Source organism: Nicotiana attenuata, unplaced genomic scaffold, assembly GCF_001879085.1.
Source record: "Nicotiana attenuata strain UT unplaced genomic scaffold, NIATTr2, whole genome shotgun sequence".
Classification (NCBI taxonomy): Eukaryota; Viridiplantae; Streptophyta; class Magnoliopsida; order Solanales; family Solanaceae; genus Nicotiana; species Nicotiana attenuata.
Genome location: NW_017671154.1, coordinates 275,181 through 290,391, shown reverse-complemented (window position 1 = coordinate 290,391; position 15,211 = coordinate 275,181). Strand labels below are relative to the sequence as shown.

Genomic DNA, 15,211 nt, shown 5'->3' with positions numbered 1-15,211 from the left:
GGGCAGACAAAATTTCAAGCCAGTTGATGCAGCAGGCTTTTAATCATTTTTTTGAAGTGTCTAGACTTAAAGCCAATATGGAGAAGATTTCATTATACATAGCAGGGGTGTCTAATGAATTCAAATACCAGATTATACAAGAGATGGGATTTGCTACTAGAGAAATTCCATTAAGATACCTAGGTGTCCCTCTATCTTCAAGGAAGCTTACAGTTCATCAGTGTCTACCCCTAGTAGAGAAGATGATTACAAGAGTTAGATGCTGGTCAACTAAACTATTATCATACAGTGGAAGGTTGCAACTAATAAAAAGTATCCTGTTTGAGATGCAGACTTACTGGGCTCAGATCTTCTTGCTGCCTAAGAAGATTATTAATATGGTGACTAGTATATGTAGAACATTTTTATGGACAGGTACAAACGAAGTGTCTAGAAAAGCTCTAGTTGCTTGGGAGAAACTATGCATGCCTAGAGTAGCTGGAGGCCTGAACATACTAGACTTCTACAGATGGAATAAGTCAGCAATTTGCAAACTGTTGTGGGCTGTCAACCAGAAGAAAGACAGTCTATGGGTGAAATGGATTCACTATTTTTACATAAAGTAGAAGACTATATCAGATTGTCCTATTTCTAAACAAGCCTGCTGGCTAGTTAGGAAAATATTGGAGGCAAGAAACTGGTTAAAGAACTATGGGAATCTTGTAACAATCCTAAGAAGCTTTGAATCACAAGGAAAGTTCAGCATCAAGAAAGCATACAAATTCTTTACACCACAGTTTCAGAAAGTAGAATGGAAGTAAGCAGTACTGATCCAAAACATTATTCCCAGGCATCAATTTATTCTATGGCTAGCAATACAGAACAGATTGGCTACTGTGGACAGGCTAGAGAGATGGGGAATCCAAGTTGACAAAGGGTGTGTACTGTGCTCAACTGGAAGAGATGAAACATTGGAGCATATGTTATTTGAATGTTCTTACTCACAACATATGTGGAGTTCTATATTGGGATGGCTAGGCATACAGAGAAGGATAGGGAACTGGCAGGAGGAAGTGCAATGGGTGGCAAGTAGAGTTAGCACCAGACCATGGACACACATATTGGGATTCCTCTTTGCAGCTACAGTCTATCGTATATGGGGTGAAAGAAATGCTAGAAGGTTTCAATTGAAGAAGCAAGAAGTCAGACATAGAACAAGAGATATAGCTATACAGTTACATATTAAAGGTCAAAATAATTGTAAATGGAAAAGTGCATTAGATAGGATGAATTGGTACCCAGTCTAGGCAAGTATAGAAATGTTTGTAAATATCTGAGAAACTGACTCAATAGTCCAAATGAGTTAGATGCATGTAAAGTCATTACTTGGTGAAATAAAAATTTTATTTTAACCAAAAAAATAAATAAATTAATAATCAAGAAATATGAAGTAGGAATGAAAAAGGACAAGTGATCAAACCAATTTTACTTGACAGTGGTGACCTCGAGACGGGCTAAGAGCAATAAAGTAAGAAAAGTAAAGTAAGAACAATAGAGCTAAAGGACAATGCTGATGAACAGTAGGCAAAAAGGTTGAGAGTATATTCTTTTCTAAGTAAAAGATGATCCTACAAATGATTGGGGTCCCCTTTATATAATAGGGGAACCCTAAATAAGGAATATTTCTATTTACAGTAGGGAATATTCTTGGTACAACTGTCTGACCGCCTAGTACGGAATCGTACAATCCTATTATGCGATTTGCGCCATGACTTTGGGGACGTGGCAGGAATCTAGCTTGCTCTGGTACAAATCCATAACGGTACTATTTCGGGGTCGGGCATACTCGGGCCTGGTATTCCTCATACTCTTATCTCCGGGAATTGCGCTTTGTCCTCGAGCTTGATTTTGGTCCACTGGTCTCGAATCTCGACCTCACCCGAACTCGGGCCCACGACGGACCCTTAAGCCTATAAATCGGAGGCATACGATTTTGACCGTATACAGTCTCCACAGGGGCCACTCCCACCTTGTCCCGAATAACTTCATTCCTAATTCTATCCAACCTAGTATGCCCACACATCCATCTCAACATCCTCATTTCTGCTGCTTTCATCTGGTGGACATGGGAGTTTCTGACTGGCCAACACTCTTTCCCATACAACATAGTCGGTCTAACCACTACCTTGTAGAACATACCTTTAAGTCTCAACGGCACATTCTTAGCACACAAGACGCCAAAAGCGAGCCTCCATTTCACCCACCCTACTCCGATACGGTGTGTGACATCCTCATCTATCTCCCCATCCTTCTGAATTATAGCTCCCAGATACTTGAAACTCTCTCTCCTAGGAATGACTTGTGTATCGAGTCTCACATCCCCGTATGCCTCCTGGGTAACACCGCTGAACTTGCACTCCAAGTATTATGTCTTGGTCCTATCAACTTGAAACCCTTAGACTCCAGAGTATGTCTCCAGACCTCTAGCCTCTCATTAACGCCACCTCGCATCTCATCAATCAGGACTATGTCATCCGTAAATAACAAGCACCAAGGCACCTCCCCTTGAATGTGACGCGTCAAAGAATCCATCGCCAGGGAAAACAAAAATGGGCTAAGTGCTGATCCCTGATGCAACCCCATCTCAACCGAAAAGTAGTCAGAGTGTCCTCCTACTGTCCTAACCTGTGTCTTAGATCCATCATACATGTCCTGAATCACTCTAATATACGCTACAAGCACTCCTCTAGCCTCTAAACATCTCCATAGAACCTCTCTCGGACTTTGTCATAGGCTTTCTCCAGGTCAATGAACACCATATGCAAATCCTTCTTCACCACCCTATAATACTCCACTAATCTCCTCACAATGTGAATGGCCTCAGTAGTCGACCGTCCCGGAATGAAACCAAACTGGTTCTCGAAAATGGACACACACCTCTTCAATCTCCCTTCAATCACCCTTTCCCACACTTTCTTCATGTGGCTTAACAACTTGATACCCCTATAGTTTTTGTAGTTTTGGACATCCCCCTTGTTCTTGTACAATGGGATCATCGTACTCCGCCTCCACTCTTCGGGCATCTTCTTCATCCTAAAAATGACGTTAAATAACCTAGCAAGCCATTCCAAGCCCTTCTTACCCACGCTCTTCCAGAATTCCACCGGGATCTCATCGGGCCCAGTCGCTCTACCCCTACTCATCTTTCACATAACCCCTACAACCTCCCCCACTCGTATGCGTATACAGTACCCAAAATCTTGCTGCCGCTCCGAGTAATCCAAGTCCCCCAGCATAATGCCCCTATCTCCCTCTTCATTCAAGAGTTTATGGAAGTAAGACTTCCATCTCTGCCTAATATGTGCCCCCTCCAATAAACCTCTTCCCCTCCTCATCTTTTATGCATCTCACTTGGTCCAGATCCCGAGCCTTCCGCTCCCTCACCTTCGCTAGCCTGTACAACTTCTTATACTTGCCTTTATCCCCAATTTCTTCGTATAAACGACTAAACTCCACGGTCTTAGCCGCAGTAACCGCCAACTTCGCCTCCTTCCTAGCCTTCTTATACCCCTCCCTGTTAGCACTCTTCTGCTCGTCGTCTATACTCTATACTAGCTTCAAATATGCCGCTTTCTTGGCTTCCACTTTCCCTTGAACCTCTTGACTGGAAGAAGACAATACTTAACTGAATATAAAGTCTCTATAAGGAAGGATACTGTAACTTATGAGACTATGATAATGTACATAAATTCAAGAATCTGAACTTCTCTTTATTTCTCGTTATCAAACACATGTAATTATGGGATCATGCAAAATGAAGGAAATGTTTAGCCTTTACATACCTTATCACAATCTGTAGAATTATCACATTAAACTCGTATTGTTGCACCTTAATTTACACAATGATAACAATACTATCATCAAGTTATGGAGGTACAACTATCGCACAACGAACGACAAGCTTATTGTATAATAAAACAGACAACATCTCCCCAATAATCTTTACTTCCTCCCAGTTCGACATAACACCAACAACAACAAGAACAAAATAATAACAACATGTATACATCATTTTCCAACCTTATATCCATCACAAAATACCACAAAACAGCCCACACACCCAATTAGTTCATACACAAAATGGCAACCCTAGTAGTGTGAAACAACCCAATAATGTAACGACGAACGATCAGCCAACCACCCTTCCATTATGTGGTGTTTTTCCACACCCTTTATCCTCCCAAAATCCATAAAAACAATAGCAAAATAGATAACCTAACAGCAACATGAAACAGCGCACAAAACAATCCCACAAGTTCAACAACTCACAATTGATTTTTCAGTTAACTAAAACACGTTGCGACTTGTCTTTTCTTTCAAATTGAGAAACACAACCAACAATACATAATTAAGCTTATTATCCTATAACACAACCATGAATTCAACTTAAAAATAAGTTTACAACTAGCCAACAACGACGTAACAACAAACATCATGCCACTCTTTTGAAACTCGCTAGGTCTAGTCTTTACGATTGAGTTACAACTCGTACAAGCATAGATAATGGAAGGAGAAGCATAAATACCTTGGACTGAGTAGATCCTAGAAAACCTAGCCCCTTTTCATCCAAAATCACTCCCCCAACGCAGCTACAAGAAGGAGAAAGAGCCGAACATGATATCTTTCGATGGAAGATTGGACTTTGATTGTTATACTTGGAAAGCATGTCTAATTTTCCGTATTTGTGAACGAGATGAACATGATATCTTTTGAGTTATTTACTTTTACTATCATCAGTTTATCATGTGTTGTTATCGATTATTGGTGTTGAACGCTGACTTTCTCCCGAGCTCGTCACTCCTTTCAGCCCGAGGTTAGGTTTGTTACTTATTGAGTACATGGGTCGGTTGTGCTCATACTCTACTCTGTACTTTATGTGCAGATCCAGGTACTTCATGGCACGATGATTGCTAGAGTTTGTACCCATTTCAGCTTGTGGAGACTACGAGATAGCTGCTATATCATTCGCAGACCTTTAAGTTCTCTTTTGTTTATTTTCGTTATCATTGTTCTATCATTCAGACATTATTGTATTGAGGATTGACTCTATATTTTGAGATTCTATATTGCATGTACTCGTTGATACCAGATCATGGGATGGTCGTAGCGACGTTATTGTGGTTATTTCATATGTTTTATGATTACCCAATGTTGAGATTTCTTTAGTTCCATTATTGTGATTATTGCTATTGTTTAATTGTTGGCTTGCCTATCAAGCGGTGTTAGAGCCGTGACGACCCCGATGGGAGTTTGGCCGTGACAATTCTGCGGTGCAAATAACTCTGAACAAACTTTTTTCGCAAGTAAATTAGTTACATTGGTGCTGTTACTCTTACAGCTGTTTCTATACAATTGTCATCTCAAATTAGTGACTGTATCTATGAGACTAAGACTTAAAAATCATAAGAAAAAAGAAATGAAGGAATTGGAGGTGTACTAGTTGTTGGATGCAACCATAGTAAACTTTCAAAGACGATTACCAAAATGGTATACAGTTCTTGCCAAGCTTATCTCCTTTTTTTTATAGCAAAATAAGCTCCATCTGAAGCCTCTCCGCTAGATTCAGAACAAAGGGACTGAAAACTGAAGGTATTTCTTCCTAAGTGTCCTCTGTAAAAACTTTGAATATGTAATCCCGAAAACGCCTTGAGTACGCCTTTGGATCGACAGCTGAGATAGAGTTGGGATCACATTGGATAGATTTGTATGCATGCTCAAGCTTTTTGGTAATGTCATAGTCCTGAAGTATGTCTATGATTCCAAAAAATAATATCACATCATAGAACTCTCCTGTGGGTTCTCCTACTAACTGAAAGTCTAAGTCATTTTTCCTTTCTGTCCGTTCGACTCGTGCGGGCATGTTTATACCCAAACTTATGCTAGCCCACCTGCAACATTCACTCATAAAATCAAAAAAGGAGAATAAACTGGCATCAATTGTAGTTGGCCAAATGGAAGATAAAAACTGTACCCTGCAGGATCAAGATGCAATTGATCCCTATCTGATCGAGACAGACGAGGAACTGATCCATCTTCCAATCCTTCATTATCTGCAAGCAAGGGGAAATGTCCTTGATTGTTCTATAAATGATCCATTACAAAGTTGGAGGAAACATGACAGTTAAAGGATTAAAAGCCCTGAAATTTGCCAAATGACTAATGTTTCATTATGAAAAGCTTAAACAACCAGTGGTGCCTCTATGGTACAAAATACAAAAATGCAAGTGTCATAAAATTAGCACCAACCAGTAGGTGTTCTACAACCAGAAGGAGTTTGGTCTCCGGTGATACTTGCTTCCCTAAAATGAAGACCAACTAAAAGGCTGTAGTCCATCACTCTCTCTTGTTCCAATAGCTCACAGTCCCTATCAACTTGCCTGAAAGTTGAAAAAATCTTAGTGTTCTTTCTTGCAATGCAAAAGAATGAAAATATTAATGTTAAAGAATGAACTAGGATCCTACCTGCGGAATTCTTGAAACCATGTCTTTGGTAACATGAATATAAAGTTAAGGTCAAGGTCTTTCAGAGTTGTGGTTGCATCAATCTCTGATTCTGGCTTATCTGTCATCCGGCCAAATGTTGATCCTTTCAAGTCGAATCGTCTATGAATTGTATAATCAGTGCGGAAGAGATTCCCCATGATAACAAATCGTACCTAAATAGTTAAAAATATAAGAAGTTTTCGTATTGATATATTATGACTAACTTATTTTTTGTGGTGCCTCATGTCACTACCTTCTTCTGTGCCGGTCCGTTCAGCTTAACACAATGCAGGCCGAAATACTTAGTCATAAGGGTGTTCTCAAAAGCACGAACATGATTGAAATAGGCATGCAGCATCCTTAGAAGCACCTAAGAACCATCCATTGATAAGAAAAGTGAAAAGGGATTACTTTTTGGAGAGAAAAGCCATGCTAACCATATTCATATATAGTAGCAGGAGTTAGAAATCTCACTTTCACTTCTGCCTTCTTCATTGTCTTAATCATGTATCTATCATCGTTTGTCAAGTAGAAGAAGCTTCCGCTTTTTCCCGGGGAGCATAGCTCCCGAAGGGCGTCATTGCCACAAATAGACAGCATATAATCAGCTGCATCCACTTTGAATAACATCCTTAAAGCCCTAGTAAATGTAGTCATCCATGAAGACTATAGAGGTATCCAATGTTGTAAACCAAAGAAAGTCATGAACCATGAACTTACCTAAAAACTTTTGGGCAATAGTCTTTCCATCTGAATTCACAAGATGGATGAGGAGGTGTACTTTTGGATCCTTCAGGTGGGAATCTTGTCCAGTACTTCTCCTTGGGATCAAATGCTGAAGACTTGAGATCAAGTGATGGAACAGGTCCTGGCCTTCCTACTGAATGCCTGTCATATAATTTCACATCAGAACCAAAGATAAGACAATAACATAAGTAATATATTGAGCTTTCAAAATTGATGAGAACATACACAAGGAAACATCTAGATTTTTGTATATAGAAAAAATATGAGATAATTTTCTCCTGTTTCAGATAAGGCAAGGCAAGGGCAAGGGCAGCCCGGTACACTAAACTCCCGCTATGCGCGGGGTCCGGGAATGGCCGGACCACAAGGGTCTATTGTACGCAGCCTTACCCTGCATTTTTGCAAGAGGCTATTTCCACAGCTTGAACCCGTGATTTCCTGGTCACATGGCAGCAACATGTTGTAGTTAATGCCATGAAAATGAATACTCCCCCCGTTTCATATTAAATGAGGCACTTTCCTTTTTAGTCTGTTCCAAAACAAATGACACATTTCTAAATTTGGAAATAATTCAACTTTAAACTCTTCATTTTACCCTTTTTGCCCTTAATGAGAAGCTTTTATAGCCACACAAATGGCATGGCCCCACAAACCTTTTACCCCTTAAGCTTTTAAGACCACAAGTTTCAAAAGTATTCTTCTTTTTTCTTAAACTCCGTGCCGAGTCAACAACAACAACAACAACAACCCAGTGTGGTCCCACAAGTAGGGTCTGGGTAGGGTAGGATGTACGCAGCCTTACCCCTACCCTGGAAGGGCAGAGAGACTGTTTCCGATAGACCCTCGGCTAAAGAAGGTGAGAGAAGCCCTGGTAGCAAGTAATAGCAAAACAATAATTAGAAAACTAAATCGGAGATAACAACAGATAATATGAAAGGGGTACGGATAACAAGTAGCATCAAGATAACATATTTAGAAAACTAATTCCAAGGCAGCAGACGAGAATATGAACGAAGTACTGCTAGCAAACTACGGAATTACCAATGGCAAGTAACAACGAAACGAGACATACAAATATAGAAAACTAAGGAAAAAAAGGGTACCGAACTAGCGCTAATACTATCGAGCTAGAGAAGACAAAGGGAGATGCACGACTACGTACTAACCTTCTACCCTAATAATATGAAACGGAGGGAGTATTACTTTCTTTTAGTTATTATGGGCTTTCCCTGTAAAAGAGATATAAGAATTGACAATGTACGAGAAATTAGCACAAATTCACAAATTAAAAGTAAGTACCTGATTCCCAACTGCAAATTGAGCATAAGCTCATAATTTTTATGCCCTTTGGAAATAGTCTCTCCTTGCCTTTTTTCTGACTTAGGAAATCTAATGGGGCTCCCTCTAATATACCCATCATGTTCCTGTGAACCAGCTATGGCATCATCTAAATAAGAAATATTTGGAGGTGTTCCTGCACAATCTGATAAGCGCGTTCGCCCAAATTCCCTATCTACAGGCGCTGCATCTATTCGACCATCTACGGACATCCTCCTTGGCCGAACGTTGTTTTCTGCCGCCTTAGCAGACCTCCAAACTGCCAGCTTTTTCTGAGAAGGCAATATTGAAACCTTCTCATTTGGACAAATGGTACATTCCATCAAATCAGTATAATAAACCTGCTGAGGATCCCAATCAAGGTTTCCTCCTTGTAACAATGATCCAGATGGATAAAATGTCCCATTATGTTCATTTGGTTCTTTACTCCAATTTCCAATGTACAAGCTCCCATCAGCCCATCTAAATGTCCCATTTCCCTTAGGCACTCCATTTTCCCAATTCCCTTCATATACATTCTCATTTGTCCAACACATCTTACCTTTCCCACATATAACACCATTCTTCCATTCACCAACATAAAAATTCCCATTCTTCCATGTATACTTACCATGTCCTTCTTGTAATCCGCGACTCCATTCTCCATCATAACAATCTCCATTCGCGTATTCCTTAACACCATGTCCATGTTTCAAATTCATCACCCAAGAACCTCTAAATGCGTCCCCATTAGGCGCCATATACGTTCCTTCGCCATCCATATATCCACTCTTGAAATTCCCCTCATACATAGCTCCAGAGGGCCAACTAAATGTACCTTTTCCCATCTTTTTGCCTCGAAACCAATCACCTACATACATGCACCCATCAGTCCACCAATATTTGCCGTGTCCATGGGGGAAATTATCGACCCAATAGCCACTATAGTAATCTCCATTAGGAAGGAACCTCTCCGAATGGTAAATTTCTCCACTAGCATGCCCCTCGTTGTCGTTTTCTGGATCTAGTTGATCAATAATCTCTTCCTCAACCTGAGATGGTCCATAGGTACCAAATATTGTGTTGGCTCGTTTCCTCGCTACTGCCTGTGTTTTCTTCACGGTTGCCTCCCAAGCCTTCATGATAAGATTAAATCCTTTTCTTCTAGTAATTTTTTCTTTATCTCGAAATGTATTTATGGTTTTAATTAGATAATAGCTGAAACAGGTTGATAGATTTTCATAATATTCGTCCTGGATGAGGAAATGCATCAAACCAGCTATTGTTGATCAGCCATGCAAAGACATGCAGATGATGAGATAGAGAATCACTCTCCTCTTTCATTATCTCTCTCTGTCTCTCTCTCTCTCCCTCTCTCTATCAGCTCCGTCTTGCTCGCTTTCTCTCTCTCTCCTCTCCTAACGTGCGATGGAATGAAGAAGAAAACCAACACAAACCAAGAACAATCACTTTCTTTGTCCATTTTTTTGACTCTTTATATATATATATATATATATATATATATATATATATATATATATATATATATATATATTATTACTTTTTCTTTAATTTAAATTTTTATAGTTTAAAATATTTTGAGTGGTACTTTACTAAAGTAACGAGTACAAGGACACAATTAATGTGAAGGTGTTGGTCCAAATTGGGACCTTGTAAGTCTAATGAATAAATGAATTACCAACATAATGCGGAAGAGATTAGAAAATATTAAGTAAGTAGAAGGAGCCAACTAAGTGGTAGATGCATTTTTTTCAAAGTGGTCTTGTTCATGTTCTATTACAGCTAGAAGCTATTAAATTTAAGGCTTCGTTATACTAGGAAGGATAAGCGTATTTAGGGTTATCTAATTTTCCGGGTTTAGAGATAGATTCTTTTTGTTTAGCTTGAAAATGATAATTACAACTAGATTTGATTTAGTGGTTCTAAAAATATATGATTTATTTTTATGCCAGTTGTTAGGCAGTAGATGTAAAGTGTGAGACTAGAAAATAAGATAGAGCTTGAAGATAGCGTGACAAGCACACCGAGTGGTCGAGAGTCCGGGTCTCGAGCTAGCCTATACGGGGCCTCGAGGTGAGTGTTGCGACCAAAAACACTCACGCAAGTGCACGTGATCGTCAAGTAATAGAGTAGTGAGTAGAGTATCGTTCCCACGAAGACTTGTGATCAACTATTGACTCATTCCAACCCAATTACTTTATCTATCCAAGAGATTCTTCACAAAATAAAGATGTAATTGTTTTACTATCTAAATTATCAAGAAATGATCTAACTAGAGCAATTAACCAAACGAATAGCAATTTCGAGTAACAAACAGTAGGAGAAGATATTCCAGGGTCACGGGCTAGTTAACAATCTTGTTGTGTTCTTGGCTTAAAATGACTAATCGATTTATCTGGGTTATTGCTTGACAGGGTTTATATTACTCAGAAGAATCTGTCGAGTTCTTACTCGCCTATTCAAGTTAACTCAATGCCTATATGTCTATGGAATTAAGATTAACAAGAACGCATTTACAATTCCTTTATTTCAACCAAGCAAGGCAATTGGGTATATGTCTATCCCAATTGCGAATCTGTTCCCCGAGGCCCGGGTTCAAGAATTTGCTCTATTTAATTCTATATGCAACCTAACGTTCCCACTTTCGAGTTCAACTCTAGATTCGTAGATAGTATTTCACTGTTAGCTGCTCAGCAAAATAATTAAAAGCAGAATTAAATAAACAACCCAAGATGATAAACCAACTTTGTCAAATTAGACCTCAAACAACACATTCATGTTTTACCCATGACCCTAGAACAATGGGTTTTAGCCACTCATACTAATGTTCATCACAAACAGATTCAATTTCATCACAATTAGCAAAAACAAAGAGAAGTAAAGAAGAACTTGATGATCCAAATCCCTCCTTGCCTCTTGCCTCTCTATCCCTTGCTTTAGCCTATGAAAACCTTGATAATCTGACCTTGGGCGAGCTTGACTTTATATAGGTTAAGTGGGTTTCTCTCCAGATTTCCAATTTTACCCCTAAATAACACTTTTTCGGACCGGACACGCGCGAGCTCGCGCGCCTCTTCGCGCGTTTCTTCGCGCATGATTCTGCCTCGGTCTTTCTAGCGCACGAACTACCGCGCGACTTTGCGCGTTCTTCGCGCGTCTGGGCTTGATTTTTTTTTTCTTCATTTTCTTGCCTCGTCTTTGCGCACTCAACTCCGAGGGGTCGTTTTTGCTCTTAAATCATTCCAATAGTCTCTTGAAGGCATCATATAAGCTCCTCATCCTGCAATGTATACAAACCACAATTAGAACCTATTTTTCATCAATTAACCGTATTATGTCATTGGAATATAATTAAGCGGAAGCATAAACAATAGCTAAATCACCTAGATTTCGCCTATTATCAACACCCCACACTTAATTCATTGCTAGTCCTCGAGCAATCAAACTATACTCTCTATAGAATCCTTCACTCAACCATTTCCCCTAACGCATTACACCTAGAACAATATACATACTTTACGCATAGCAGTGAACAATCCTAGCCTCAAATCCGACTCTCAAGTGCCATGCAATATTCACACTTCCTCAAAGTACTCTACACATAAGTCAAGACTTGCTTTTCCGTCACGAATCATATGCCCTCACAATCACATCAACAAAAACTGAATTCAATCCACACATTTGAGTCATATAGTCACATATATCAAGGAAAGTACTCACTCTCGCAAAAGAAGTCACATGCATGCAATTGGTACCATAAGCTTGCCCTTAATGTAAATCTCTACTAATGTAGGCTAGCTCGACCCGAAATCAATTAGGACTTTTTCATGGTTGTAATGTGGGCTAAGGGACGGGCAGGATATATTTAGGAATAGTGACTCAACCTCCTAAGCACTTTAACACATCACATGAGCAATTTTTAGCGCAAATTCTTCAGCCCACTTCTCATTCACAAACAAAATCATCACATAAATACTCCCTTCTTCTTTAAGCACTCTATTAATTCATACCCACTAGCTGGAACAAGACACAATGTATTCATCTCTCTTTTTCTCTTCTTTTTTTTCCAGTTTATTCTTCTTTTTGTTTTCACTTTCCGCTAGTGGTGTAATATTTTATGAAACAAATGCACCTTTCTTCCTTCTATTGGTTCCACTCAAAAGACACCCCTCACTTATTTCCTTCTTACTTCTTTTAGCGCTCGTCTCACAATTAAAGTGCTTTAAGAGGTAAAAGGATCAAAACAGGATCAACTAAGAACAAAAGGGTATAGCCTTGTAATGTGGGTGCCAAACAAAAGTCCATAGGCTCAAAAGGGTTAGCTAGGGACAAATTTTATTTATGATAAGCAATTAAGCTCAAAAAGGATCAAAGAAAGCCTAACATCATTTTTCAGACCGAGCATCACCTAAAATTTCGCTTCAACTCACATACCGGGCAAGTTCTAGATACAAGTACAATGCATGGACTACACAAACACTCACCACACATGGCATATGACTTATTCAGATCAGCTCATCAAGACGCTCCGTTACAAGCATTCAATTCAGTAACAAACATACAGATTAAGGCACTTTCAGTGAGATTCAACAATTACGACTAAGCGTTACGCTCTAGGGTCTATTGTGTTCAGGTGTGTCAACGCTATGGGTTTTCTTTTGAATTTTCTAGCTCGTAGCCCATCAACCTAATCTACAAATCAAAAGAAAAAGAAAAAAACTACCTACAAGCGGTTCAAATTAAAACCCTTGGAAAAGAACCATGGTATAAAGAAAAACCAAGGGGGAGTTGGTACACTACCTAAAAACAAAAATCTTTTTGGTATTTTTCCTAGACTAACTTCCCTCAAGAAAATCGTGTACAAAATCCGTCATCAGGAAGATCCTACAATTTTTCAGATTTTGTTTTCCGACTTTGTCCCTCAAGAACCCCGTCGAAAGGGATCCGTCGTCGGGACGGGCCATTTATCTAAATTAACAAATGATTCCTACTCCACATCATCAAAACTACTAAGTCAAAAAATGAGACAAAGCAAAACAAAACCAACAATCAATCGATAAAGATACATACAACATACAATGAAGAAATCCCCCACCCCACACTTAAAAATGAAGACATGTCCCCATGGCTTATAATTTAAAAGAGCAGTGAGGTAAAGAGACTTCCCTGGAGCTTCACTCTTGGTCGGAAACGGTTTCGGGGTTCACGTTGCACGCACGCCCCAAAGCTCGCAACCAACCCATGAACTTCTTTTCCGACTTGACTTGTCGGTGAGCTATCGCATCCACACAAGTGCCCAACTCAGTCATGGAGGTGCGCAGACCAGCCACCTCCTGCTCCAATGCGGTGTACCTGGACACTCTGGCAGTTCCTGAAGAGGACGCTGCTCCTGACGGTGCTGCTGGGGCTGGTGTCACGTCCATTTGGTCATCCTCGTCCTCCTCCGATGCATCAGAACCACTCTCATCCTCTCCTCCTGTCGCTATCGCTGGGGCTGGCCCCGTGGTGTTCTTGCCAAGTCGGATCTTGTGGTCTTTTTTTACCAGCCCGTCCACACGAGTATTTTCGGGCACCTGCACTTGCCTGCAAAGTTTAGTCACCAAAGAGGGGATAAAGAACCCATACTGGCGTTGGGGGCACCGGATAAACATCTCATCGTGGATCACTCTGGCCATGTCGAATGGAAGATCCTTGACAAAACACCAAATCAATGCAGCTCGGGGTCCATTCACCTACGTAGTATTTTTGGAGGGAATGAGGCGAATGTTAATCACATACAACCAGTTCTTCGCCTCTGGAGTTAGGACGGAGGAGTGGAACTTCTCTCCGTGTTCTAGCCACTCCACCATTTTGCCGGGTGCGCAAATTTCATCAAAGAAGCGCTCCCACTTGGCATCTGTTGGCTGTCGCCCCTACTCATAAAAGTCTGTATTGTCAGGCAGAGGGTCGGGCAATTGATATGCTGTGCGTATTGCCTCAATGGAGGCATCCACCGCCTTACGGCGCACTGTGACCACATTGTTGACGTGCTCTGGCAGATTGGCGTACAATTCTCGCACGACCATTACATTAGCCTCCCCAGGCTCATCAATGAAGGACTGCAGACCCCGCTCCATCAACTCCGAATACATGTGTGGGCAGCGTTCCTTGACCGAACGGAGGTCAATGCCCCTCTCTGGAATTGGCGTTTTGGTGGCCTTCTCCGTAAAACGGGTCTGAGCCGCAGGTGAGACAAATTTGCTGCTGTCACAGGCAGGGGCTGCCCTTTGGCGGCTTGAGGATGGACCTATGGCCTAGCGCTTTCTCGATGGTGCCATAATACCTGCACAATGTGAACACATTAGCTCAGCCCAACAAAAATAGTGTGAATTAATGCGGATACTCAGACTTCACACACAAAATTAGTCACAACTACATAATCATGCTCATTGAGACCTTTCCACAAACACCTTGTGGGCATTAGGCTCTCACAACTCTTTGCTTAGTGTCTTGCAACAATGGCCTCCCACAAAATCTCATACATAACCCAAATCAAGTACCACCCACCCCACACTTACAACAAACTAACCCCACAACATATGTCACCAAGTTGGAACACCAAATC

The 15,211-nt window shown here is 40.5% G+C and overlaps 1 protein-coding gene across 1 annotated transcript; it reads right to left on the bottom strand.

Annotated features, from left to right (window-relative positions):
- Positions 1-5,315: 5,315 nt before the first annotated feature.
- LOC109206296 (phosphatidylinositol 4-phosphate 5-kinase 6-like) lies at positions 5,316-10,022 on the bottom strand. Its single transcript, XM_019369109.1, has 8 exons — positions 8,569-10,022; positions 7,243-7,410; positions 6,997-7,162; positions 6,776-6,892; positions 6,502-6,695; positions 6,286-6,416; positions 6,011-6,089; positions 5,316-5,927 (listed from the first exon to the last, which is right to left on the bottom strand). The coding sequence occupies exons 1-8, from the start codon at positions 9,855-9,857 to the stop codon at positions 5,639-5,641; spliced, it is 2,433 nt and encodes an 810-aa protein (XP_019224654.1). The 5' UTR covers positions 9,858-10,022; the 3' UTR covers positions 5,316-5,638.
- Positions 10,023-15,211: the final 5,189 nt, after the last annotated feature.